Source organism: Carassius carassius, chromosome 35, assembly GCF_963082965.1.
Source record: "Carassius carassius chromosome 35, fCarCar2.1, whole genome shotgun sequence".
NCBI classification, from domain to species: domain Eukaryota; kingdom Metazoa; phylum Chordata; class Actinopteri; order Cypriniformes; family Cyprinidae; genus Carassius; species Carassius carassius.
In genome coordinates this window covers 12,863,177-12,889,641 of record NC_081789.1, presented here as the reverse complement: position 1 = coordinate 12,889,641, position 26,465 = coordinate 12,863,177, and the positions used below count along the sequence as shown (strand labels likewise).

Below are 26,465 nucleotides of genomic sequence, written 5' to 3'. Positions count from 1 at the left end.
CCGTCAACTGTTTGGTTACCAACAAGCTTCAAAATATATTATTGTGTTTTTCAACACAAGAAATAAACTCATACAGGTTTAAACCTGGAAATATTTAGAAATTTAGGATTCTGCCAAATTAAAAACATGGAAAAACAAATGGGAAAGAAGACAACAGACACCAATAGTTTCAACATGAACTGATGTGATTTTACTGCATTTTAAGTAACTGACGTGTCTGTTATTACACTGTATATCTTCAAGGAGAGAAAAACGCTCTTCCAGTGAGTTACCGGCTTCAGATAAATGTTCTACGACGCGATCGTTTTGAAAAGATAGCAAGTCTCTATTGATCACAGCCTTTCTTTTCTCCAGAATGCAGTCCTTAAAAGCACTCAGTTGATGTATCGAGTCAATACAACACACAACATAGGTGTAGATGTGCTGGAAAAAACTGAAGGGAGAAGAAAACAATCATCAAACAGGAATAAAGAGGCATACCTGTAGATCACTATTCAGGGCCTCTTGTGTTTCTGTCAAGAAGAAATTCTATTTCAAGGAACGTTATAGAAGGCAAGAGGGTTGTTTGTTCATCTGGATACTATGGGTCAGCTGTATCGTAGGTGATCCTGTGCTGTTGACCTCTAGCATCAGTTTTATCCATTGGTTTGCACTCATAGTATATGTTTTTCTTTTCCTCTGCGTATGATATTCTACGTCATATACATTCATATAGATAGATGAATGCTTTATGTCAGCATACAAGGTAAGCTGGGTGACTATATATGAAGACAACAACTACGACTTCACAGCACTGGCATTGGTTAATCTTTAAATACTCAAGCATTATTATTCATAGATTAAAGAGAAAAGGAAAATAATAATAACCCCCCAAATAAGATACACAACTTTGTTTTCCCCAATCATTTTTTTTCTTTGTTTTGTATTGTTTTGTATACTAATAGCATGACATAAGCCTGTTAAAATCCATATCATCTGGAGGCAAGGTGAAAATATTATTCAAACATCTATCAAATGGGAAAATTTCCCTTAATTTTCAAACATTACCATGCACTACTTTTTTTTATCATTTTTTAAGTTCACTTGCTTGCTCTTTTCAGTTAACTCTAGGGTAAATAAATGTTGTGTTAAGATAGTGTTGTCTTCACATAGACTCAAAGAATGCATTTTTTGTCAATTCATATCATGGGACACATCCACCATATTGCATGTTGACACGTGTAGAAGGATGCAGCGGCGGTCGTGGGGGCTTTTGGGGGGACTGGGCGTAAGGGTGGGTTCAGCTCCTAGACGACGGCCTTTGAATCCTTGCTGTCCTGAGCAGTGGTGCCTGAGTTAGTCAGTTTGCTGTCCATCCGCTCGGCTAGACGTTTTGCTTGTCTGCAAGACAAACAGGTACAATTGAAGATTAATTATGATCCACCACTGCATTGAAAAAAAATAATTAACAATAATATATATATATATATATATATATATATATATATATATATATATATAATACATATAATATAATACAAACATAAAGTAATAATAAAAAATAATATACATTTTAAATACAAAAATACAGAATTATACATAAAACCTGTAATAAAAATACAAATAACAAAAAATAAGAATGATAAAATAACAGACATTAAAATAATTCAAGAAACAGGTTGTGTGGTTCTCTCAATAACTATAAAATTATGTTATAAATTAATATTTAATAATAACCTCTAATGTTCAGAAGTTGGGGGGTCAGTTTTTTTAAGATTTTTTTTTTTTTACATTGATCAAAAGTTATAGTAAAGAACTTTTAATCACAATTAATTTGAGCATCGTTACTTATAATAAAAATAAAATGCTTCTTGAACACAAAATCTGCATAATAGAATGATTTCTGAAGAATCATGTGATTCAGTGAAGACTGAAAATTTAGCTTTGCATCACAGAAATATTTTTTTTTAAATATATTGAAATAGAAAACATTTATTTTGAATTGTAATGACATTTCACAATATTACTGTTTTACCAAATAAACTTTTAAACAGTGATGCATATATAAATTATATAAAGCAATGCAGTGATGTACAGATAAATGGTTCTTAAAGATTTTTACTGAAGTATTTGCTTCCCATCGGCCCCTTTCACTGTGGCCTATACGGGTTGTAGAACAGGGTAGATTCTGCTCTTTGTTCTGTTCTAGCTCATGACCGCACTGAGAAGCCGAAGCCACTGTAAATAAACATTTCTTTAACCTTTTCCTACGGCACACCTACTATGAAAATATTCTTGAACGGGTTGGTGAGATTTCCCTTCTGGTGTGTCTATCATTTCCATTCTCATATTTCATTGTCCAGCGCTCCGTTCATCACGGATATGACAGAGATTCATTTTTCCCACAGCAAGCCCTCTGATTACAGGAGGATAAAGATCATGCAAAGACATGGAGTGGAGTGGCGAGAGGGTTTCCACTGCAGGAAAATCCATATTGTGTGCGTGTGTTTCTGTGAAAGTGATAAGCTCAGCCAGTGTGTGTGTGTGTGTGTGTGTGTGTGTGTGTGTGTGTAATCCTTTTAGTCATTAAGTGGAGTGAGCTGACAGGTTTCAGATGTTGACATTTAAAGGACAAATCTTGTCTGTCTCTGCAGCTAAAAATCAGAAAGGAGCTCCACCTGTCACTGATATTTATTATATGCGTGTGTGTGTGTGTGTGTGTGTGTGTGTGTGAGAGAGAGAGAGAGAGAGAGAGAGAGAGAGAAAGAGCGCAAGCGAGCAGTGTGTACTAACTAAAGACCACATAAAATGGCTTGTTGATTACATTTATTCATTAAGCTGATGTTTTTATCCAAAATGAACAAGTGATTCATCTTAAGGATGCAATAACACAAGAAGTAGCAATACAAATAGAATGAGTAGTTATTTTTCTGACAAGTAGTTCTCTTTTCTGTGTTGACATGTTTTCAACTGAAAGAGGAAGTTTGGAGGAAAACTTGAATGGCTCATATTTTCCAACAGGCTCATATTTTCCAAAGTTTTCATTCTAGACAGCATCTGATTGAACAAAAATATTGATACACCCAGGGTCTAAAAATAAAATTTTTGCATTACCTGGCTTGAGTTTTTTTAATTTTTTTTACTGGCCATAGAACAGTATGTGCATTATTTTATTAAAAAACAGGCTGAAGAATTTGGCGAAACTTGTCTAATTTTAATTAATATTACTACTATATAAATATATTTATTATTATTATTATCATTATTAAATCAAATTATACAAAATAAACCAATGAATAAATATCACTTTAATACTATTTAACTATAGTTCATAATATTAATATTTTAACTATATTATTATACTATACTAATATTTATGGTTATTCTTTTCTTTGCTTTCAAATGTTTAGTTTTTATTTTTTTGTGAAAAACTGCAAGGAAACCTCTCTTTTGAAATGCTTCTCTTTTATTGACTGCAGATTTATAAAGCATTCTCATTACAAACTTGGGAAGATGCTTGGCGTGCGTCTCAGATTCAAACGCATGTTCGAAGCAACTCAAACTCACATTGCTTGCAGATATGGAGTTCGTGCAGAATGAAATTTACTGTGAACTGCTCAGAGACACTGAAAGCAGTGTTATCATGAGAAAAGATCACAACACTTTACATCAGATTACATTTTTATATAACTTACTACGAGTATTTGCATTTTGATAATTGCGTTAAATGATATTGTCTTACCAGACATTGTTTGAATTAATTTAAAAATGAAAAGTTACTGGACAACTGGTAAGTAACACTGTTTCATATACTGTCATGTGCTAATTTGCTTTGGTCTGTTCTCCTGGGACTAAAACACTATACTATAAAATACTTTTAAAGGGTTAGTTTACTCAAAAAAAATAAAATTCTGTCATTAATTACTCACACTTATGTCGTTCCAAACCCGTAAGACCTTTGTTCATCTACGGAACACAAATTAAGATATTTTTGATGAAATCCGAGAGTTTTCTGACCCTGCATAGAGAGCAACACAACTACCACCCAGTAAAGGCCCAGAAAGGTAGTTAGGACATCATTAAAATAGTCCATGTGATGTAATGTGACGCTCAACCTTAATTTTATAAAGCTACAACTTTTGTGCGTATATAAAGAATCATTTTTGTGCATTGTGGTACTCTTGATAATGGCAGAAGAAGGTAAAAAGATGTTTTTTGCGCACAAAAAGTATTCTCGTAGCTTCTTAAAATTACGGTTGAACCACTGTCGTCACATGGACTATTTTAATGATGTCCTTACTACCTTTCAGGGCCTTTAAAGTGTTAGTTGTGTTGCTGTCTATGCAGGGTCAGAAAACTCTCGGATTTCATCAGAAATATCTTAATTTGTGTTTTCCGAAGATTAAGGAAGATCTTCTTAAAAGAAAGCAACCATCATACATGTCTTTATCAGTTCCCCTCCACCTTTTAAGAGTTTTATTTTGTTGAGCTGCAGTGCAGAAAAAAAAACAGTGTACCCAGTTACATAAAATGATGACTGTAAAACTGGTGCATAATGTATTCCCTTATTCAAATCAATTATGACTGTCAAAATGCAAAATGAATATTCATGAGCAAAGCTGATTCATTTTATTTTGTGCTCCCCACCCGATTACACAACCTTAGCTCAATCAATCAATCATTAAACCAGCGCTGTATACTCGTACTGTGGAATTTGTTTTTAAATAAACTGTTATTTAGTTATGTAATGAACTGATATTTCATCATATATTTTATTACAACGTTCAAAACATTGAATTAATTCTGGTTTATGCAAGAATCGGGCCAATATATTGGCTTAAATTAAGCTAACTCTGCTTGGAACAACACATGGGAAGCATTTCAAGGCCGCTAACATGATGATCTGTAAATATTTAAATGGAAAAAAGTATAAATCATGTCCTTTTCATTAAATCATCTTGAGAATCTCCTAACAGTTTATATAAAAGGCAATGGCTACCCAGATTGCCTCTGAGTGCTTTTGTCATTTTAGATACGACATCCCTGAAACATAATGGATTTCTTCTGGTCGGGAGTTATTTACATATGTGATCTTTTTTAAAATGGAGGTGTTGTGGCATACTTATGGATCCGTTTGTACGTACATGTCACATGATCCATTTTCTACCTTGATTGGTCCATCCACAGGGTCCAGTCCTTGTTCTGACAGCTGTTTCAAGGCACTAAGAGCAGCCTGTGTGAGGTAAGGAAACAGATGGCTTTGAGTGAGACAACATAACCCACATCAGCTGCTTTTTAAATAACACTTCCTATCAGAAACCCGAGACTGACAGGACGCTTTCTGCTCCCGCTGTTTTGTTTGGCTCCTTCCAGCTCTGTGTTTATCTAACGTTTATCTAATGTTAATGGGTCAATGTTTTCAGGCTTGCATTTCCTCTGGCCAATGAGTGGGTTTAAGCTGCCAGTCAACCAGGTTATGGGCCGATATGCAAAAAAAAGCAATAAATCAAATGTGCGGACACAGTGTACTGAAATAATAACTCAGGTGTAACTGATATCCTGTTTTGCTCTGGAAAGTCATTGAGTCCACAGGCAGAACAGCCAAGGAGAGACTTCGACTAAACCACAAAGTTAACAAACTCGTAAACTAACATCAAAGGAATTGCAATTTAAACTTATGGGAAGTATAATAATAACCTATATATATATATATATTTATATATATATATATATACACACATACACATACACACACACACACAGACATACAGACAGACAGACAGACAGACAGATAGATAGATAGAAAGAAAGACAGGTAGATAATGATTAAAAAATTATTATTTTTTTATTGACCATGGCTGAGTAACTTTTGTTAACATTTTTAAAAATCTGTTGTCCATATTTATTTTTATAAGGTTATACATGGCTCTACTGATGGTTTTGACAACTGAACCTGCCAAATTTATCTAAGACAAATGTCCAGTATTATTTTAGTATGATTTATATACCATTTATATACTGTTAGGATATGTATAATATTTTTAATTAGCTTATATTTTCATTTACTTTGTTTTATCAAATGTTTTGTTCTTTTGTCCTTTTTATTAATCTATTTTTTATACTTTTATACTTTAAATACTATTTAGCCTTTATTTATAATTATTTTAGCTTTTATAAATTTTAGTGCTTTTTGCATTTAAAAAAAAAAATGCAAGTTATTCCTCTAATATTTATATTTTATTTCAGCTTTATTTCAAATATCGAAAAATTTCGTTTTTTTTTTTTTTTTTTGTTAATAATAACAATGAAAATGTCTAATAAGCTAAAAGAGTACAGTGGATATAAGACAGAATAATTAGGCAATATTAATAATGTAATTTTTTATGGTTTGTCCCAATGGTTAGACTTAACAAAATTCCTCTCTTTTGAGACAGAATTTGAAATACAGTTTAGTGTATTTTGCTTCTGTCATTTCCATTCAACATCCTGTATGGGATGGCCAAGTAAATACAAATTCCAATGATGAATGGTAAATGAAGCCTTAAATTATATTTTTTTTGCCTGCAGTTAACAGTTTTGCCTGACCCCGTTAAGTGCACACAGACTTTAAATGTATCATTTCTAAAAAGGAAGTGTATCCTGCAGGACTGTACAGTATGTGAGTTGGCAGTCAGATGTTACAGGCAGATGCTGCTCTCCACAACCGGACGTTTGGAAGTCTTATAGAACATTTCTGTCACAATCCCTGAAGCAAATAAAATGACTACGACTGAGAGTTAAAGAAAACAAGAATAGTGAGAGTGTTGTGAAGAGACCCTCACAGGGACAGAAGCGGGTTGAGAACTGGCAGATCAACCTGGTTGTCGGGGCTGATGCTCTCTCCAGCATCCTGCCAATGAGCACCAGATGTGCTGCAAGGGACACAACAACCATGACATATTTCTCACAGCTGACAGCCTATTCCCTCTGAACCCAAACCCCCCAGCACCCCAGCCCACTCATGAGAGGCGTGGACAGCACACACACACACAGATGTGTGTGCATTCCTCTCCCTGATTAATCAGTATTTGGCCGGATCATATATAACGCCAGCTAATTGTCTCAGGCACCCTGTTATATCCATCTCAAGAGAAAAAAAGACTTTGATAAGTGTTATGCATCAAATATCATGTGATCTTAGATCTTAGATGCACATCAGGTATGGCTGGACCAGAATATTCGATTATTCAAATATTCGTTCGGTGGGTTGGCATTCGATTTTCAATTATGAGATTCGAATATTTTTTTTTTTTTGAACATTTGAGTTCCCCCACAAAACAGTTCTCATTTGCGCTTGAATATAGCCGAACTGTTCTAAGAACTATCAGGTACACTTACAGTTGTATTTTCACGCGAGCCTGGTATGGTGCAGCACGTTTACAAACCGTTCTCGGCCCCGAGTTCTTGCCACGGTGCCGTGCTGTTAAAGCGTGTTTTCACTGTGTTCCCTGGCTACTAGTTTCTCCATAACTGGTTAAATAAGCGAAAGTGCGCTATTTGATCAAACATCCAAGTAAACAGCTACGCTACTTTCAATATAAAATGTAAAAAATTTCTGAGACAGTTTGGTCTGTGGAGGGAACATTTGCACTTATTGATATTATTCCCGGCGTCACCTTCTGTTTATTTTATTTTTCACGTCAAGAATTGTGTCCTTTTTTCTGTTATTGAATGAAGTAAATATCAGATAAAAAAAAAGGAATCCCAAAACCAGAAATATTTGATCATCGTCCATATCGCTGTTTATATTACACTGGCATTACCAAAACAACTGACGTATTTGTATTGCATTCCAAATAACTTCGTTATCAGCACCACAGAGACCATGCTGACTCACCCGGATCGGCACGGAATGAAACGGTTAAGCAAAGAGAACCGTTCGGCCCGACAGTGAAAAAGCTGCTTATGAATCGCCCATGAGTGAACTTCATGAACGTCATGATTCAGTTCATCTTGAAGAGAAGACAAATGGCAAAGGCCTCAGCTGTGTGAGCACTTTAAATTGAGTTTTTAGATCATTTGAAACTGGCCTTCCACAACAGCAAATCAAGTTAGAAAACTCACTTAGAGTTCTGTAAGCAGTATGCCTATTGTATATTGTTGGTGTAAAAAAAAAACTAACTGCTTTTATACAACATGTTAATTAGTAATTTTACACATGATAACAACATGCACTTAATTTGCTTGGAAAATACTTGAGAATACTGCAGTAATAATAAAAAAAAATTCAGCCCAGCCTAATAATAATTTGTCTATATTAAAAGCATTATGTGTTTTGTATCACTAGTGTAGTGTCAGTTCTCTGAGCATATAAGCCCTGCCTGCGTAAGGCGTAGTTTATTTAAAGTGTATTAATTCTGAATGTGTCATGTGTCCATATTGCACCAAAATGCTATGCTGCACTCCCTTGGGTCCGCAGCAACACACCCGCCACGCGTGAAATCAACTGGATGAACGGTTCTCGACATAATAAAAATGCAAACAGACAAAGACAGACACACAGAGATTCCTGCCTTTTTAGGGAGAATAATTTGTTCAGCCCCTCCCTCCAAAGATTTGAATATTCTGTGTTGATTACTACCAAAGCTTCGAAGCTCAAAAAACGGTATTCGGATTCGCATTTGTGTGAAATATACAGTGAAATATTTTTACAGCTTAAAATAACTCTATAAATGACTAAAGCCCCATTCACACAAAGGACAATCTTTACAAACTGTAAAGATAACGATAAAGATACAGTTCGAAAAACTATTTTCAATATTAAAGAATAGGAGAAACTTTATCGTTGGAATCAACGACAGAACAACTTTTTCTCCAGTTGATGAATGATACAAACACTGACAGCCAATCAGAATCCATCCAGAATCCATTTTAATTCAGCTCCCATGTTAACAGGTTAGAGCTTGCGGATTGCCTGCGTGAGACGCGCATCTCAGGCGCGGCTTGAGCGGCACGGAAAATGCGTGCATGCTAGAAATAGATCCGACACCTATTTTTCACGCAACACGCAAGCATGTTGGAAGCGTTTCCAGGGAAAATAGAATAGGAAAATATGGTTATATGTCATTTTGTACACAAATACATATTAATTAATGACATTTTGATGTTTGAAAGTCTATAGGTTGACATAAATTCAGATATAAATGTAATTTAAAAAAGAAATAAATAATTATCGATTTTCAAATATTGCACCTGCCAAACATTAGTCTATTTTGCCGTGAATACTGTTGACGGTGTCCTTTATCAGTAGGCTTTATATTTATGCTTAACATGAAGTATAGATATTGTTGTCGTGAAGACAAGAGCCTGGTCTGTCGGAAGCCTCCCTCTATGTCACCTACCGCAGCAGCAGCGCGCCAGCGCCGCGTCAGGCACGATTCTGGTGTGTAAAGACACAGAAAACGCGACGCAGCCGCCACGCAACTGACACGCAGCAGAAACGCACGCTCACGCCATGCTGCCAGTGTGTCACCGGCCTTAGAATAAACAGATGATATTGTTCGCTGGTGTGGATGCTAATATAATTATCTTTTTAGTTATCCTTCATGGTGTAAACGGGGCTTAACTCTCTACAATTGTATTTTTTTTTTTTCACTTATTTATGTGAGGCAAAGCTGAATTTTCAGCATCATTACTCCAGTTTTCAGTGTCACATAATCCTTCAGAAATCATTCTTATATGCTGATTTGCTGCTCAGGAAACATTTCTTATCAATTACTATCAATGATCGAAAACATTTTTTTTTGAATAATTGATTAATATAGTTTATTTCCATTTATTTAAAATATAAATATTTTGTAATGAGAGGGATGTCCCTTTTAATAAATTTATTGTTGATGTGTAAAAGTATTAATTTCTTTAAAAAACAAACCTTTGAACAACAGTGTTGTATAAATCTTAATTTATTTTATCTTTTTTTATGTTTTGCTTGAAATGTCTGCTTTTCTTCAGTGATGTCCATACATTTTCAGTGTCTTAAATGGCTCATTGCTAACAGTCGGAAAGCCTCACAGTCAATAAACAGGACAGGCCTGAAACAAATCCAATCACCTTAGAGAACCCTGACAAAAACCCAGACTCTGACTTAACATCTTAAAGAATGGTCCATCATGCGCTAATGTGAAAATGGACTTGAGCTGGCCAAAGCAAATGAAATGAGTGCAGAACACGACAACGAGCCACGTTAGTGAGTTTATGCCATCACATCTGCAGGGATGACAGTCAAATCACTGAGAACGGTTAAAAGTGAAGTCATTTTATCACGGCCAGTGCTGTACACCACACATAATCATCCATTTACGAAACCCTTTTTGAGGATTTTACGTGTGGAATGTCTTATCAAGTCGGGAAATCTTCGGAAAACAAACTCTTATCTATAATGGAACATACTGTACGGCTGTAGTCTGTTGTGTGTAAATTCCCAGAGGTGTTAGGAGCGATAATAAATCAGAGTTAAATTCAATTAGTTTTTTGTGATTGATGACAAGCTTGTAAAAGGCTCAATAAGGAGGACATTATTCAGCCAGGAAATTGTTCAATATTCTAGACGATAATTTAAAGGCATTCTGAGTTTTCCTGGTAAATGCACAGTTCTCAGGACTGTAATGAAAGAGCAAGCACCAAAATGACTTCCTGAATGCCAAATAAATCATCAGTAGGCCAACTTAATCCTCAATATGCATTTAATTTACTTCAGGGAACATATGCACGGCATGGAAACAAATGGAAGGGGAATGAAAACAACACCATCCCAAGATGTAAATTCAAAGTGCCTAATAAATCAAAACCAAAGCATGTCTCTAAATTGAATCAAAAACATTCTTCGCGACTAAATTCTCTCTGGCATTTAAAAAGCCTCACATTCTAAGCCATCTAACACATTCTCTGGTAAAAATAAGGCTTGAGATGTAAACGTAAGCTTGGACTTTTGATGGATTCAGATGCAGATGCCTCAACGGTATAAAGCGTATAACTCATCCTCTCTTGTGGCCAATAAATTGCAATCAAAAGGGTGATTACCGGTGGTGTTGTGTGTGCCTTTACAGTCTCTGAGTAAATAAGCAGCATCTGCTTTTACGCTGCCAGACAAAGACCATGAATCACGCCGGGGGAGACAGGCTTGTGATAAAGGCCTGGCCGCCCATCATCAAAACAGAGGGCTCAAAGATAAATATCTGACTATCTATTGTAACAACAGTCAATTACATCATTATTTTTCTAATGAGATAGGCCGAGTCACTGACGGGCTGAAATATGTTTAGTCTAGCCCCCCAACCTGGAAGTGGTCAATCTCTGTCGTTGAGAACCTCAGATCAGAAGTAGTGCTGTCCCGGGACCCCAGGTGACACCCCCACATCACTCCCCCTGCTTTAGATAACACGCCACCACTCAGCCAAGCTCAATCGATAAATCTCGACATGCAGTACTTTACAAGATGCATTCATCAGCTCACCGTTGGATTCAAACGAATGGAAAAAAGGCGGAATGTGGAAAGTGTCAAAGCTAAATATATCAGAGCGGACTAAAAGGCGGTGGAGGAAGATGAACGGAGGACTTTGTCAAAGGACAGTGAGGACTCATTTTTCTAAGTTGCTTTAATGGTTTCACTGATTGCATTTTCATTTCCTTCACTGCCTTGGCTAAACAGTGGCGCTTTCCCCAAGAGATAGGCTCCATGCCTCTGAGGCCAATTTGTGGACAGAGAGGGGAGTGATGGATAGAAAGGGCCAAGCACCTCTATCGACCTGGCTCTCACAGGGGGGGCATCCAACAAGGATAACATGGAAGGCTTCAAGCTGAAGGAGAGAGAGTCTGACAGCCTATCACTCATGGACATGGAGCGTAGAAGCAAGCATTAACTACATTCAGTCGGTACCTGGGGGTGGGATTCACTAAGATTGAATTGCGTCAACTTATTTGCATGCACAATGTTGTTCTAACAACTAATTCGCTGAATGATTCTTAATAGGATTTAATATTGTAATATTGACTATAGGATTCAGTATTGTTGGCTATATTGTTCCTTATTTGTGCGACTGCTAAATGGCTAAACATAATGTACATAATAAAAAAAATTACTGACATAAGAAATACATAAATTGAAATATAAGTATATTTGACTTCTAGACAAAATCTATTTAAAAAATATTAGCATTTTGTATATCAGATTTTATAGCTCATAACATTTAGGAGAATATTGAGCTCAACCTCAAGAAATAAAAAAATATATATTTAGAGACTAAAACTGAGCAATAATTGCAAAATATGCAATTTGAGGTAGTTTCTGAATTTTGTTTTGTTAAAGAAAGGTAAAATTCTGATAACTAAAATGCATATAAACATCAGTTGTCACTCTATATCTACTAATAAAGTGTCTTAGTAAAATGCTAGTTAAATGCTTAGTTTTATGATCAAAGCTCTGTAGTTTTCTGAACAAAACATATAATGCAATCCAATATCATGAGAAATTATATTGAATTGAGAAATAAACAGTCCTCAAAAGTCTGATGCATCACATCTGATACTCACATTTTAACACAATATAAAAAATGTATAGATAATGAAGTAAAACTTAAGTTGCTCTAGTCTAGTAAGTGTAAGTATAAAAATTAATTTTTAAAGGAGGACTTTTTAAAATTATTCTAAAAGGCCTTTTACTTACCAAAACAATGTAGTAAATTGTCTTGTAGTAGATTGCTTACAGGTTTTTCATCAAAGTTTCATTATGTAGTTAACCTAGAGACCTTATAAATTTGCATATGATATATATCAATGTATGGCTTTATAGTGTTAAGTGTGTTTTTGGTGTGACTCTATAATACACTTAATTTGCATAGAAAGAAACAGTGTTTGGCACAAAACATTACTTGATTTAAAAACTTGAGGTGCAGCACTATGAGTGAACATCTGGTTAAATTGGACTGCAGCAAGCTCGATACTACGGTGGTGCTGTAATAATGGCTGTAATAATGGCATTTCATTTCAGAAATGACAGATTATCCAGTGTGTTATGGTTCGTGCTCTGTTTCTATTTCAACGTGTTTTACAGACATAGCTGTTGATTTCTTGTATGCAACAGTCAATCAGAGGCATTGAATAATCCACTAACTGCTCAAATCAGCAGAGTTTTTGCATAATGCAAATAATCTTTTTATAACGAAGTGTAGTAGATGCAATGTAAATAAGAGATTCATTGTGCAGTGTAGAAAATGTCATTGATTATGACCAGTGTTGGATAAGTTACTCAAAAAAATTAATCCCCTACAAAATTACTTTAAAATTGCAATTTGATTGCAGTACTGATTAATGCATTTAAAACAATCAGATTTCTAATTACTTTACTTTCAAGTTTACTTTACTTTTCAAGTTATCAAACCTAAAAAATACACTACAAAGACAAACTATCGTTATTTTATTAATTTAATATTTACTGAAAAAATACATAAGTACACTTACATGTGTGCATTTAGCAAACGCTTTTATCCAAGGCGATGTAGAGTGCATTCAGGCTATACATTATTTTTACCAGTATGTGTGTTCTCTGGGAATTGAACCAATAACCTTTTGCGCTGCTAACGCAATGCTCTATCACTGAGCCACAGGAACATACCTATTCTTTTTATAGCTTACACTCCCAAAATCTACAAAACTTTTCTTTGTTTTGTTTTGTAAAATAAAGAAAACACTTTCCATTTTTGGAAGAAGTCGCGCTGTAAGAAATAAACCTTGAATTGTTATGCAGACGCGGCTTAATGCAGCAGATGATCTCATTCTAATGAGTCATTTAGTTTTACTTATAAACTTGTACACATTCACATTCCCAAACTATAATGCCAGACTAAAATATTCCCAGCCGGCATTTCAACGTTTGAAACAACGCCAGGTACCATGGTTGAATCAACGTTGAATTACCTTTCGATTTTGCAAATTGGATCAACGTTGAAATCACGACGTGGATTCAACGTTGAAATCACGTCGTTGATGCATGGTTGAAATCACGACGTTGATTCACCGTTGAAATCGCGACGTTGATGCACGGTTGAAATTCACCATTGAAATCACGACGTTGATTCACTGTTGAAATCGCGAGATCCTAGTTTGCATTTAGATCAACAGTACAGGATAAAGGCTAACAATCAAATGACTGGCAGCAATGGCTTTACAATCAACTTCAATAAACTACCACATGCTCAAAATTGTATCCAGCAGTTTTATTTTGGAAACATACATACTGTATAAAACAGATGAAAATAATCCCAAACTTTATTTTTGCAGAGTATGCATGGATGTATTGTTAAAAACATGTAGTAGAACAATCCAAATACAATAATACAATAATTTAAATGTTTTTGTGAAATAATTTGGCATATAAATGCATATTTTTTGCGGCACTTGCAAGAGAAACCCTTGTACCTTTATGATTGAAACCAGTTGATCTTTTATTTTGGTGGAAAACTACAGTTTCTGTAAAAAAACATGTTTTAGTAATGTGTCTCATGACAAGAGATGTGTACATTTGTGCAGTGAAAATGTGTTGCACAGTTTGAGAAGGGAACCTTCAACCAGGACCGCTGTAAGGGGAGGGAAGATTAGGACAATTCCAAGGGCCCAGCGTTAGAGAGGGCACCCCGAGTGGAAGGGAGGGAAGGGTTCTAATGGGAACCCCCCAGACTGTGTCTTCTTTACCGTGGGGAATGCAGAATGAGATTTCTACCAAAGGGGACTCTAAAATGTTAGAACCAACAGCCTCGTGCCGTCCCCTCCACTCTCTACCACTTTTGCACTTTCTGTACCTTCCTGTATAAACATTTACATTTAATCATTTAACAGATGCTTTTATCCAAAGCTACTTACAAATGAGAACAATAGAAGCAGTCAGGTCAACAAGAGAACAACAACAGTATACAAGTGCCATGACAAGTCTCAGTTAGTGTAGTACAGAACGCATAGCCAGGTTTTTATTTTAAATATGAAAGACAAGAAAAGAAGGAAAAGTGCTAGTATTAGCTGGTTAAGTGCTGGCGAAAAAGATGATGTTTCTTGAAAATGAGTAGACTCAGCTGTTCGGATTGAGATTGGGAGGTCATTCCACCAGCTGGGCACAGTCCCGGAAAAGGTCCTTGAGAGTGATTTTGAACTTCTTTAGGATGGCACCACAAGGAGTCGTTCACTTGCAGTGTGCAAACTTCTGGAGGGCACATAAGAGTTAACCAGTGAGTTTAGGTATGTTCACAATGTTTCACAATAACTTTGATATTGTGAAATATATTTAACTGAAAACTGAATGCAAAATAAATCACACAATATTTTCACTTTACAGTTCAGTAACATTGAGGTTGGAAACAAAGTGGACAGCACTTTTCATTAAACACTTATTTAATGTATGGAGATGAAAGTTTACAATTCACAAATTATTCACAAGCAGTGTTTTCAGAGCCCCCAGTTACACTGTTTTAATCAGAGAACACTAGCATTACAGTATAGTAAAACAAGTAAAATCTAATTCAGTAAATTTGTATTAAACTAAGTACAATCAAAACCTATAACAAAAGGTCAATGAATCTCTAGCAGAAGTGGCAGTGCAGTGTAGCAGATGAACAATTTCTTACCAATGTTTCAAGAACAAGCTGGATCCTTGATGACTCTACAAGGGGAAAGAAGAAATGGTTTACTTTAAAGTTCTTAAAAAGCAGGATTTCATTTTATACCATTCCTTTAAACCAGTGGTTCTCAAACTTTTTATACCAAGTAACGTTACCTCTTCAGAAAATATTTGTTATTAAATATTAAGTTCCACCATAATGACCAACATTAAATTTCAGCAGTGTAGTAGGCCAAACTATTCAGCTACAGCTCTACAGTTAAAAAATGTTTTATTCTAATAAGAATATTTATTGTTGTCAGCCACTTTACCCTGGGAAATACAGTTTGAACATTAACACTACACTGTGCTTACATACAGGTAAATGAAAACTTAAGTTTAAATTAAAATGCGTTATAACAAAAGTTACATAACTTTACTGTACATTAACTGTACTTAAATGTACAAAAAAAAAAAACCTTACTCAAAGATTAAATTAAAATGTATTAACATTAATATTTAATTTAGGGATTCACCTGCGTAACCACTAGAGAGGGGCCTGACACTGAGAACCACTGCTTTAAACAATCCTAATTCATTTTTAAATTCATTTTCAATAATTCATTAAAATTGTACCGACATTTGCACTTGTATGTTTCAGAAAACACTTTGAAACTATTATTAGAATGGAAAAATCTCTAAAAGACAGACATTAACACATAACTTACCAGCAACACATTAGGTGAGCATCTAACTTGATCATCTGTGATAAAGCAATGCAAAAATACACACACGGGTATTTATTTATCTTCTGCAGGTTACATATCCTTTAAGCTACCCAGTTGTAAACTCTGGTTATACTTTACTATTTTCAAAAGATAATAAAGATAGCGATTTTCTTACCTCATTTTGCCAGTATGTTTGCAGGACCTCGCAGAACACATCTGACCCTTCTTGTGTTCACAGTTTTTGTTCTCCATTGACATGTCACGACTCAAATTCGGTAAAAAAATAAATAAATAAATGAACAGGCAAATATTAAATAATTCGGGACCGACCGAGCAGTCAGTTATAACGAGCAGCAGCTCACAGTTAGCCGCCTCACTCACAGAAAGACGACAATAACGGTCATATTTTTAAATGTAGAAAGGCGCGAACCGATTAATTGTCCAGTTTCCTGAATGACAGCCAGATTAACTAATAATGATCAAAGTAATAAAACAAAACTACCAATAGGAGTTGTTTCAGTGTGATAAAGCAGCGAAATCTATTTAGTTTTATTGTTGTTAATGATCATATTTAACATATACCTTTAGATTTTATAATAGGTATCATGACTAAAATATTTAAAAATGCTATTAAAATAATAATAATCTTAAATAATTAAATATAAATAATTTAAAAGTTTGTTAACCTTTTTCAACCATTCAGGATTAAAAATTTTTAACGTTGTTTCATTAAAACAACTGACCTTATTTCTACCATATTTCAATGTTGAAAGTTGGTCATGTGCTGGAAGTTTTTAACCATTCGGCTTTAAACGTTGAATCAACGTTGTTTCAACGTTGAAACCACAACGGACCTTATTTCAACCATATTTCAATGTTGAAGGTCGGTCATGTGCCGGCTGGGTTGAGTGCAACATTTTTAAATATGATTCATACAAATTGAAATACGACTTGTTCGTAAATGTTGTAGGACTCATTTGCATTTCAGCTCACATTCTCCAGTGATTTATTATGAGGCATACTGATGCGCAAAAGATGATTTTTACTTCAAAACTTTTAACACTGCATTTGTAACATAGGTAATGTAATTTTATTGACATAAGTAAAAGTGAAAGAGGCTTTTTTTTATTGATAGTGTGGGATTCAAGCTTGCATTTCCCACATGAGCACCATGGCTCAATCTCTCTGTTCCAACCACTAAGCCACAGTGAGCATAAGTGTTCTTGAATGTGAGAACATTCAGTTCAAGGGGGAACATTTGTAAGATGGGCGTAGTCTTGTACGTTATTAGACCTGATCAAGTCATGTTTTTACTGGGGAGAGATGAAGCCCAGGCTTAAGCTCTCATCTGGTCGACCAGTGGGTTTTTCCCAGCTTCCCACTGTAGCTCAACCATGGTCCACTCCAAGAGCATCAGTCCTGGCCCCCTGCTGGCCTTTGATCGCCATTTCATCATTTGTTTTCTATGCTACCTCATCTCTATGAGACATGCCACTGAAGACACAGCCCATTTAGTCCTCCATTAACCACTGACGACGAGGAACCGCTCACAGCGTCTTTGGCAGAACTATAAACAGGCCTATGATCTGAAAAGCAATCAAACACTCTGCAGGTGTACAAAGACACAATCTCCTTTGCTCTGGTTCAGCCTCCATACCGGTGGGCTTTTCCCGACTGTCCAACAGATGGGTTTCTGAGCCACTCAAAGCTCGTGTGAGTGAATGGAAACACAAATCCTGCTCTTTGTTTTATTTATTACACAACTTTACAGGCCGTTGACATCAAAAGAGTCAGAGCTGCTTTCTGGTCAGAATGCTAATGCCACAGGATCAGAGCTAAATAGAAGAATGAAAATTTATGGATGACTCACAGCGGTGAGGTTGTGACATTTCTCATTCTAGACTAAACAATTATTACAGCCACTAAGGAGGGGAGACGGAGGGAAAACTCTTTATTGCGGTTTAAAGGGATACTTCACTGAAATATGACAATTCTGTCATCATTTAAGGCCTGTTTACACTAAGAATTATTACTATAAAGATAACTAAAATGATAACTATGCATTCATATCAATGTAGGATACTGTAGTTATGCTCAAGTTCTTTAAAGTCAGATGTATTGAGTTGGCTGTCCATGTTTTTATCACTCATTAGCAAAATAAAAGTTCTGAAAGTGATTCAAACGATATAATGTAATAGTTTTTTATAGTTATTGTTCTTGGTGGAATGGGCCTTTAATCTCAAAACACTTGTGTCACTCAAATCTCTATGACATTTAAAATCTGAATAAATAGAGTGTCTTAAATCTATTTGACCCTATGAAAACAAGGGATAAATTTAAGAACGTGCTGGTCGAATAGTGATTGAACCCTCACCGTCATGTCGTTCCAAACCTGTGAGACCATCGTTCATCTTCAGAACACAAATAAAGTTATTTTTGATGAACTCCGAGAGCTTTCTGACCCTGCATAGACAGCAATGCAGCTGACACGTTCAAGGCTGAGAAACAGTAAGAACAACATTAAAATAATCCATGTGACGTGTTTGGAATGACATGACAGAATTTTCATTTTTGGGTGAACTATCCCTTTAAGCTGTGTGAGAAGCCTATGAATCATTCTTCAGAGTCAAATGAGTTGTTCGATCCAGTTCACTAAACAAGACTGGATGACTTGTTACTCGCAAGTAGGCAATTGGATCATCTTATGGGCCACTTTGTGTTCCTTTCTAGGCTTTACAAATGCATTTTCCTGTCCTAGTCTGAAATGACATGAGGGTGAGTAAATGATGACAGAATTATAATTTTCAGGTGAACAATCCTCTTAAAATGTGCGGTCACTTTATGAGAGATCTGCTGTACATGTAGGTTATTGTACAGTGGGGGAAAAAAGAGGCATATAAATCCATTCTGCCAGCGGCCCTCCGGAGCGCAACAGTAACGTGAGAGGCCAATGGAAAGAGAATCCCACAGAAAGCCCACCGTTCTTCAGACATCAAAGCTCTAGAGACAACTCACAGTAACATTCCTGCCTCTCGTTTGGAAATGTGCCGTCTTGCGCCCAAAGCGCCCAGAGAGGAGAGGCTCCCTTTCCTACACCACCTATATTTCACATCCATAAAGTCTGGAACAGGCCAGATATCAGACGAGGAGCAGATGAGCACCATTCCAAATGAGCCACTCTGGAAGCAGGACATACCAGAGCCCTCGGCTCAATGGGCTGTGAAATCACACATAAAGAAGAAACCAATAGGAGGGAGATGTGGAATTTCAGCCGCTTATCAAATCCAGCTTCCAGACTGTTCCCGACACTTCTGTAGGAGCATCAGAAAGATGAGTACAGAAGACAAGGACAAAGAGCCCTCTCTCATATAAGCAATAACGGTGAAAATGGCGAATGATAAACACTCTGCACATTCGCACGTAGTTTATTGCCGCTCATCAACACATTCTAAACTCACGTCTGCTGGGCTCCTAGCTAACTGTAAAAATGTCAGTGGAAGCATTAAATTTTTCCAGTGCTTGGAGAGATAAAACCTGCTCCCTGTTATGCAAGGAACATTAAAATAAAAAGCCCCCGTGCCCCCTTCCACATGAACACATGCTCTCGACACCAATTGTTGACCTAATCAGACAGGTGAGAAAAGAACAAAAGGGGTTGGTGTGAAGAACCATTAAGAACAGTGTTATTGTTAATGCAAACTATACATAGTAATATATATATATATATATATATATATATATATATATATATATATATATATATATATATATATATATATATATATATATATATATTTTTTTTTAATGAAATACAGTTTAAAAACTACAAATATCAGGAAAATTTCATTTAAATACAGCTTTAAAACTCCAAAACGAACTCAACTAAACTAAAATATTAGTTTTAGTAACATTAGATTGTGCTGAGAAGTATAAGGCTGTCAATTATTTTGTGTGTGTAAGCAAAGACTAAAATAAAAAATAAACTTAAACTGAAAATGTGGAACTCAACCAAACTGAACTGAAAATATATATTTTTTTAAATTCAATATAAAAATAAAATAAAAACCAAATTATATATATTTTTTTAAAGAATTAAAGTAACAATCTACAACACCACATTCATTTGTATGTGCAAGTGAATATTAAACAATGCAAAAGTGGATATTACATGACGAACAAAGTTAAAAATAATAAAATAAAATAACATTTTATTTTTTTTTATTTTATTTTAATACATTTTTCATCCTACAATATCCAATTTTGCATTGTTTAATATCTACTTGCACATACAAATGAATGCAGTATTGTAGATTGGTACTTTAAATAAAATGATCATCAATAAAATAAATAATCATCTGGGCTGATCATCTGGAAAAAATCTTATATATAAAGTACCTGAAGTGAAATTTATATTGAACACTAAAGTGGGCCAGCAAGGAAGTGGTCCAAGCTACTCAAAGTTAAAAGTGCATAAGTTCTTTTGTAGCATGTGTAAACATCTCTAAATGTTGTTTTTGTAGTGATAAAATCAATCTTAATGATATTTCACAACATACAAGCCTATGCTACAAATTTCACAATGTTAAACTGAACAGCTTCCAGATTGGAGATTATAATGAATTTACTCTTGGGAAATACTAAAATATGCTTTTAAACACCTGCCTGTCACTGGACATAGCAAACTGTGTTTAAAGCAAGGCTGAGACATCTGCATTCACACATCAGGCCCGGAGTACCGTAATCAAAATTCCAGATTCTGCCTTCTCATGGAACGTGTCCAGAATGCAAGGTCAATAATTGCCTGAACTTCCCTGGAGAGGAGGACTCTGCTGACATAGGAAGCCATAAATTAGGACCCAAAATGCAGCACCACGTCATGCGTCATTAGGGCCGGAGAGGGCTGCTTTATCTGTTCGTGGATGGCACCTCCCATGTCAAAACACAAACCACATGGGAGAGGTGCAGGGTACCGCATACCTCAACATCTGATGAGATTTAGACCCCTATAAAATACATACATTCATACTATTAATCAAAAAGAACGCTTGCATTAACCCGCTCCATCATAGTTCAGAGATTAACAAATTTAAATAAACAAAAGAAATAAAATAAAATAAATAGTTCAACAGTGCAAGTACAATGGCTTGTATATGGTAAATAATCTAGAGATTAATACAGTCATGGCCAAAAATATCGACACCCTTTGATAAATATGATCAAAGAAGGCTGTGAAAATTAAACTGCATTGTTAATCCTTTTGATCTTTTATTTAAAAAAAAAAAATCACAAAAATCTAACCTTTCTTTGGATAATAAGAATTTAAAATGGGGGGAGGGAATATCATTATGAAATAAATGCTTTTCTCTAATACACATTGGCCACAATTAACGGCAACATTTTATTCAATACTTTTTGAAACCTCCATTTGCCAGTTTAACAGCTCTAAGTTTTTTCCTATAATGCCTGGTGAGGTTAGAGAACACCTGACAAGAGATCAGAGACCATTTCTTCATTCAGAATCACTCCAGACCCTTTAGATTCCCAGCTCCATGTTGGTGCTGCTTCTATTCACTTCACTCCTCTCGTTTTCTATAGGGTTCAGGTCAGACGACTGGAATGGCTATAGCAGAAGCTTGGATTTGTGCTCAGTGACACATTTCTGGTTTGTTTTTGAGGTTTGTGTTTGGATTATTGTACGGTTGGAAGATCTAAACATGGCTTTTATAAGTTTCTAACAGAGTCACTTACAGATTTTTTATCTGTTGGTATTTGATAGAATCCAATATGCCATGTGTCTAAACAAGATGTCCAGGACCTCCAGCAGCAATATAGGCTCATGAGATAAAAAATACAGCAGTATATTTCATTGTACACATGGGGTACTTTTTATCTCTGTGTTCACCAAACCCATCTTGAGTGTTTGCTGCTAAAAAGCTAATTTTTTAGTTTCATCTCAATTATCTTTTGCTGCACATCAGAAATATATTCTTTGGTTTTCTCATTTTGATGGATGATTAAGAGAATTTGGGCTTTGTTTTCCCTCCTCTTCATATTTCAGTGAAACAGGAAGCCATGGCTGGTGATAATTTCATGTTCATAATCACGCTGGAGTGCTCAAAATTGTGAATATGAATGGGAATATACAGTACAGACCAAAAGTTTGGACACACCTTCTCATTCAGAGTTTTCTTTATTTTCATGACTATGAAAATTGTAGATTCACACTGAAGGCATCAAAACTATGAATTAACATATGTGGAATTATATATGGAATTATATACATAACAAAAAAGTGTGAAACAACTGAAAATATGTCATATTCTAGGTTCTTCAAAGTAGCCACCTTTTGCTTTGATTACTGCTTTGCACACTCTTGGCATTCTCTTGATGAGCTTCAAGAGGTAGTCACCTGAAATGGTCTTCCAACAGTCTTGAAGGAGTTCCCAGAGATGCTTAGCACTTGTTGGCCCTTTTGCCTTCAGTCTGCAGTCCAGCTCACCCCTAAACCATCTCGATTGGGTTCAGGTCCGGTGACTGTGGAGGCCAGGTCATCTGGCGCAGCACCCCATCACTCTCCTTCTTGGTCAAATAGCCCTTGATGCCTTCAGTGTGACTCTACAATTTTCATAGTCATGAAAATAAAGAAAACTCTTTGAATGAGAAGGTGTGTCCAAACTTTTGGTCTGTACTGTACTTCAGAGATATTTTACTCATAAGAATTTCTAAGGGTGCCAATAATTGTGTCCAACGTTTATTTGAGAACAAATGTCATAATGATATTTCCCCCATTTTAAATTCTTATTATCCAATGAAAGGATACATTTTTGTGAATTTTTTAAATAAAAGATCAAAAGGATTAACAATGCAGATTAATTTTCACAGCCTTCTTTGATCATATTTACCAAGGGTGCCGATATTTTTTGGCCATGACTGTATATATACAATACTGTTTAAAAGTTTGAGGGTCAGTACAGATTTCAAATAAAACCAATACTTTAATAAAACCAGCAAGAAAACATTAACATTTGTAAAGTCATAAACTAAATAATATTTGAAATTAATGCCATTCTTTTGAATTCTCTATTCATCAAAGAAGCCTGGAAAAAAAATTCTAAATAATAATAACATTAGTAAATATAATAAAAATTAGTCTTTTTCTGTATTTATGATATAATAAAAATGCAGCATTGAACATGAAACTTCTCTTCCTCTGACATCATACAGTTCAACTTTCTATGATAGAGGAATGCCACCATGGAAAAAGAATTTCCATCTTTGTCCCTCATATTATAATATTATACCATATTATAATCACACATATAATCTGGTCCGCATGGGTTGCCTAAAGCATAATGGAAAACTGTGGGCGGACACGAGGACCCAGCCTATCAGACAACTGCATATGGTGGGTTTCCCTCCACACTCCTTTCTTTTCTTTTCTTTCCCATCTATAGATTTCATCATAACAAATATCCAGACCGGGAAAAAGAGCATAGCAAATGCAAATGGAGGTTTGCTTATCAGCAGGCAGCTGTCATGTCACTGCATACCTAGTGGAAAAGACCTTTATATCATAAGCTTAACATTGAGGAAACCGTGGTTTGGTGGGGGAGTGTAATCACTTCCTGTCATTTGCATAAATAATAAACTGACCACTGAGATTGCAGCCCCCATCTTCACTTTAGGCCATTCATTGTTTTCTTGAAGTCTTAAAACTGCGATATATTACCTCCAAAACCAAGTGTCCTGCTTTAAAGGTGCCATAGAATGCATTAATACAATATTTTAAATTGTTCTCTGATGTCCCCAGAGTATGAAGTTTTATCTCAAAATACCCCACAGATAATTTTTCATAACTTCTTGAAATCGGCACTTTTAGGGCATGAGCCAAAACACTCTGTTTATATGTATGTCCCCTTTAAATGAAAATGAGCTGGTGCTCCCGTCTCCCTTCTGGTGTTGCCAAGTTTGCAGTTTTCCAGGCGGAATTAGGCTACTTTAACACATTTGCCACAGGATGATTTTCATATCTATGGGAGGGTTTTGTTGCGAAAAACTGGCAACCCTGCTCACGAAGTGTTGGTATCGATCCCTTTTTTTAGAAGCAATCTTTGCAGCAAACTCCAGTGCTGAACCGACCCTCGTTTGTGAGGCAGTCCGGCGTAAAATGTTAGCACAAAGTATAGGACTTTTCGGTTTTATTTCTGGGACATTTCCTTCAAAAATGAAAGTTAACCACCATGTCCTCAGCGGTCTATGGAGACTCCTATGTTTGTTGGTGCATCCCAACTAGTGTTGTTTTTGGCGGCCTGATTTAATTTTAGTTTTAGTCTAGTCTTTGTGTGAAGATGTCTTTGACGAGTGGGGCGGGGCCAAGAGACATGGGAACAGGAGTGAGGCCGGTGGAGTGATTGGAAATGAGCGACACCTGCTCGACCCACCGGTCTCGAGTCCCATGGAGGAGATGGAGGGATATAAAACCGGAGCGACGACAGTGACGGACGAGAGAGGACCAGGCCTGGGTTTTAATTGTGTTTGGTTTTTATTTGTGCATGTCAGTCGTCTGTGAGGGGCTGACGCGCTGTTTTGTCTTTATTTTGTCATTATTAAATCTTATTTGATTGTCCACCGGTTCCCGCCTCCTTCTTCCCGATGATTATGAAGTTTGTACATTGCTACAGTGGTGCCGAAGCCCGGAAGAAGGAGGGACGCGCTGCTGAAGATCCCTCGCCGCTGTGGTCAATCCGCTGTGCCATTGAGCAGGCGAGGAAGTGTGCCGCCATGGACGCTCGAGGCGGTGGGCTGGAGTGAGTTGCCGGGGACGGGCGAGCTCGCTGCCGGCCGCCCGTGATGTGGAGGGGCGGCTGCCGTCCGTGAGGGAGTGGAGGAGTCGGCGCCGTTCGCCAGGGGGCCGGAGCCTGCTGCCATCCGCCTGAACTGGGAGGAGCAGGGAAGGGGGGACTCCTGCCGGCTGCCCAAAACCGGAGGAGCCGTCGCCATCCACCGGGCGGCAGAGGAGTGTCGTGCCGTCTGCCGAGGGCTGTCCAGTGCCACTGCCAGGCACCGCGGAGGAGATCACCCAGCTGGTGGAGGGCCAAGCGGCAGTGCGTCTGGGAACAGGAATTTTTTTTTCTTCCCTCTCTCGTCTATGTCGCTCCTCATCCTTCCATCTCCTTTTCTCTCGCCTCGTCTGTCGTCTGTCCCCGGAGGGAGGGGTGGGGGGGAGTAGAGCGCAGTCTCGAGGGTACCCCCCGGCCTACGAGGGGCGATGGGGGTATGTGATGAGTGGGGCAGGGCCAAGAGACGTGGGAACAGGAGCGAGGCCGGTGGAGTGATTGGATATGAGCGACACCTGCTCGACCCACCGGTCTCGAGTCCCACGGAGGAGATGGAGGGATATAAAACCGGAGCGACGACAGTGACGGATGACAGAGGACCAGGCCTGGGTTTAAGTTGTGTTTGATTTTTATTTGTGCGCGTCAGTCGTCCGTGAGGAACTGACGCACTGTTTTGTCTTTATTTTGTCATTATTAAATCTTATTTGATTGCCAGTTCCCGCCTACTTCTTCCCGATGATTATGAAGTTTGTACATTGCTACAAATGTCATTTTAGTTTTTATTCATTTTAGTCATGTTCATACATTTTTTTTTTTGTTGTCAAGTTTCAGTCAACTAAAAGTCTGAGCATTTTAGTCTCATTTTAGTCAGAATTATCCATGACTATTTTCGTCTAGTTTAAGTCGACAAAACTGTTATTTTAGTCTCTTTTTAGTAATTAATTATATTTAACCCAGTCAATATAGTATAAGTACCTAGTAGTGTAGACCAGTTAAAGGTACAATTTGTAAGATAATAGCAGGAAAATATCCAAAAACGACTAGTCTAGTGTTATATATTTTGTCCAGCTGATTACTAACAATATCTCTAATGTTTTCAACTACTTGTGAATTATGAGAAAATTCCCATTCTAAACAGTGACACGGGGCAGTGCAGTCGCCTGTTAATGACATTAGTTACCCTTTGTGACCGCCTTTACTGAAGTAGAAACCACATGACAACAGTGTCGTGGACAAATGCGGAAGTAGTGTCTAGCGTCCAGCAAACCACTAGCTTGTTTCAAGCAGTTCCTTATTTACTTC

The 26,465-nt window shown here is 36.6% G+C and overlaps 1 protein-coding gene and 1 long non-coding RNA gene across 2 annotated transcripts in view; both read right to left on the bottom strand.

Moving 5' to 3' along the window:
- Positions 1–167: 167 nt before the first annotated feature.
- Positions 168–26,465, bottom strand: part of stau2 (staufen double-stranded RNA binding protein 2) — a 147,505-nt gene continuing 121,207 nt past the window's right edge. Inside the window, exons 14-15 of the mRNA XM_059524481.1 lie at positions 5,124–5,212; positions 168–1,380 (exon numbers count right to left, since the gene is read on the bottom strand). Coding sequence (XP_059380464.1) covers positions 1,287–1,380; positions 5,124–5,212 — 183 coding nt within the window. The 3' untranslated portion in view covers positions 168–1,286. The remainder of the gene's footprint in view (positions 1,381–5,123; positions 5,213–26,465) is intronic.
- Positions 14,868–16,890, bottom strand: LOC132115698 (uncharacterized). Its single transcript, XR_009425545.1, has 3 exons — positions 16,327–16,890; positions 15,627–15,661; positions 14,868–15,205 (listed from the first exon to the last, which is right to left on the bottom strand). It is a non-coding gene; the product is annotated as an uncharacterized LOC132115698 (long non-coding RNA).